The following is a 2,602-nucleotide window of genomic DNA, read 5'->3' as shown; positions in this document are numbered from 1 at the left end:
TAGACGAAATCGACTGAGCAACGGCTCAAAACCACCCCTATACGACTACTCTATTAACTAAGCAATGGCTTAAAACTGCCCCCAGCAGTCTATTGCTAGCAATAGACAAACAACCTACAGAGCATAGCCTGCCTGCAGGCTATCTCTATACAACAATAATTCAACAGAGCAACAGCTCTCTTCAACTATCTAGGGCACAGGCCCTCACTATAGGACTGCGAACTCATATTTACTATCCCTTTGTACAAAACACTCCTTAAAATACTAGGGCAGCTTAACTGCCCTCGTCTTATATAGTCTTAGACTCACACAGGACGTTAAACTTATCAATCAATCAATCGATCTCATGTGCAACAGAATCACGCATATTACCAAAACCGAGTTCCTGCCATGCTTTATAGGCGCCTACAAGGAGTCATTTACTCCTAGCAATATCTAAGGAGGCTTCTGAGGCGCTGGACTAGTTCCCTTTAAGCTAGAACAGGTTATAATAGGTCTTAATGTCTGCCTACATACCCTACTATTACCTACTGTAGAAGATGCTCCCTGGCAGTCCTAAACCCCCAGCAATACCCTACAAATAGGGTCGCAATTAACGCTAATTCGAGAGAGGATTCAAAGGCATGCAAGCAGCTTACTAACTTTAATAGTTGAGGCCTTTAAAAAGCTTGCCAAAGGCGCAGCTATAGTAGCGCAAAAGCTAGTGTTGGCTTAAAAGGAAATTACTGGGCTTTAAGCAGCAAATAAGGCCTCCACGTAAAGTAAATTGCATAAAAGAAAGCAGTTACAGCAGGAAGGGGTCCTAACAGCTAAGGAAGGCCTTTAATTAACTACTCTAACTAAGTTTAGGGCGCGTGGTGATAGTAAGAAGGCAGGGAAGTGAGCGCGTGTTAAAGGAGGTGAGGCAACCTAAAGACGCTGTAAACAGTGTTATAAGGTAGGGCATAACTCACGCACGTGTAAAAAGCCTGTAGAAGCTGTTGCTAAATAATATTACATGCTGTACCAGTGTATACAAGGCCAAAGTAGGCCAATGCGAGCCATAATAGGGTGGAGGTTTGGTGTGGTCTTGGCAGTATGAACGACTCACCCGTATGAACGACTCACCCGTGGAGTACGTTACCCTATTTATAATATAATTAAGACTCTAAAAGCTACTCTATAGTTATAAAGAAAAGACTTAGAGTGTAGCACAGAACAAGAGGAAGTAGCTGCTCTCCTGAGGCTAAGAAGAGGCCCACCTACTTAGCTTATGCAAATTGTACAATTAATACAAAATGCTACTCCTAGCATAGAAGAAGAAAAACTGTAGGACTACTATTTCTGCCCCTAGAACAAGACTATATTATATACAGCAGAGGTCTCTAAACTCTTTAAAGAAGAAGACACAGAGCAACACAAAACGCAAATGCTACAGAGACTAGGGGACAACCTACTTGCTATCTACACAGATGGCTCTTCTATTAAGAAAGGCACAGGAATAGGAATAGGAGTTACTGCTCTAGACTATAAACAGCAGGCTAAGGAGATCTACTCTACTAAATATAATATTAGCAAAGGCTAGATTGTATATAATAGAGAGCTAGAAGGCATAATAAGAGCCTTTAGGTTTGCAGCTTCTATAGCTACAGCAACACAAGAGATCTAAGTCTTTGCAGACAACTAGGCAGCTATTCTAAGGCTAAAGACTCCTTCTAATAACCCTAGACAAGCTTAGCAAATCTGCTGTATAAATGCAGTAAAGATAATTCACAGCAAAGGCGCAACAATTAGCCTACACTAGGCCCTAGGACACCTAGATATCACAGGAAACAAAAAAGCAGACTCCTTAGCAAAATAAGCTGCAAAACAGCAACTAGTATCTAATACTACAAGCCTTGCAATGACGGGTATTAGGATTAAAGCTATTACAAGACAAGAGTGGCAACATAAACTCTAGGCCTACTCTATAAAAGCAAAGCTTAGGGAATCCTAGCACCTATGCAGCAAGATTCTTGCTAAAGCTAATAAGCAAGATAACACTACTAAAAAACACTAGAAGAGAAATTGCACGCGCATACTACTAGCTAAAGCTTAGACATTAATATAACAAAGCATACCTATACAATATACAAAAAATAGAAAGCTCTAAATGTAGCTGTGGACATACACAAACACCTTAAAACCTACTACTTAGCTATAGAAACTACAGAGAAGTAAGAAAGAAAATAAAGAGCAGCCTACAGGAGACAAGACTTATAATGTCTCTTCTCCTAGACATAAGCAGGTGAATCTAAGCTACACTAGCTTTTATTTAAGAAACTAAAGTAGGCACACGCAAGTAGTACCTATAGCAAACAACAGACAACTAATTTCCTTTGTTTATAACTAGAGCACAGGCTCTCACTATATATCTATAAACCTATATATACTATTCCCTTATATAGAAAAAACTTGTAAATTACTAGAGCAGCCTCACTGCTCTCGTCCTATATAGTCTTAGACTCACACAGGACGTTAAACTAATCAATCAATCAATCAATACACAGACGCCTCTTCTATTAAGAAAGGCATAGGAATAGGAATAGAAGTTACTGCTCTAGACTATAAACAGCAGGCTAAA

At 39.7% G+C, this 2,602-nt stretch overlaps 1 protein-coding gene across 1 annotated transcript; it reads left to right on the top strand.

Moving 5' to 3' along the window:
* The first annotated feature begins 1,235 nt into the window (after positions 1 to 1,235).
* On the top strand, positions 1,236 to 1,783 carry M421DRAFT_426597 (uncharacterized protein). Its single transcript, XM_033594448.1, has one exon. It carries the CDS (start codon positions 1,409 to 1,411, stop codon positions 1,562 to 1,564), a length of 156 nt encoding a protein of 51 aa, XP_033443018.1. The 5' UTR covers positions 1,236 to 1,408; the 3' UTR covers positions 1,565 to 1,783.
* The last annotated feature ends 819 nt before the right edge of the window (positions 1,784 to 2,602 follow it).

Source organism: Didymella exigua (assembly GCF_010094145.1).
Source record: "Didymella exigua CBS 183.55 unplaced genomic scaffold M421scaffold_61, whole genome shotgun sequence".
Lineage (NCBI taxonomy): Eukaryota > Fungi > Ascomycota > Dothideomycetes > Pleosporales > Didymellaceae > Didymella > Didymella exigua.
The sequence above is the reverse complement of the archived record's forward strand: the minus strand, read 5'-3'. Positions and strand labels throughout refer to the sequence as shown.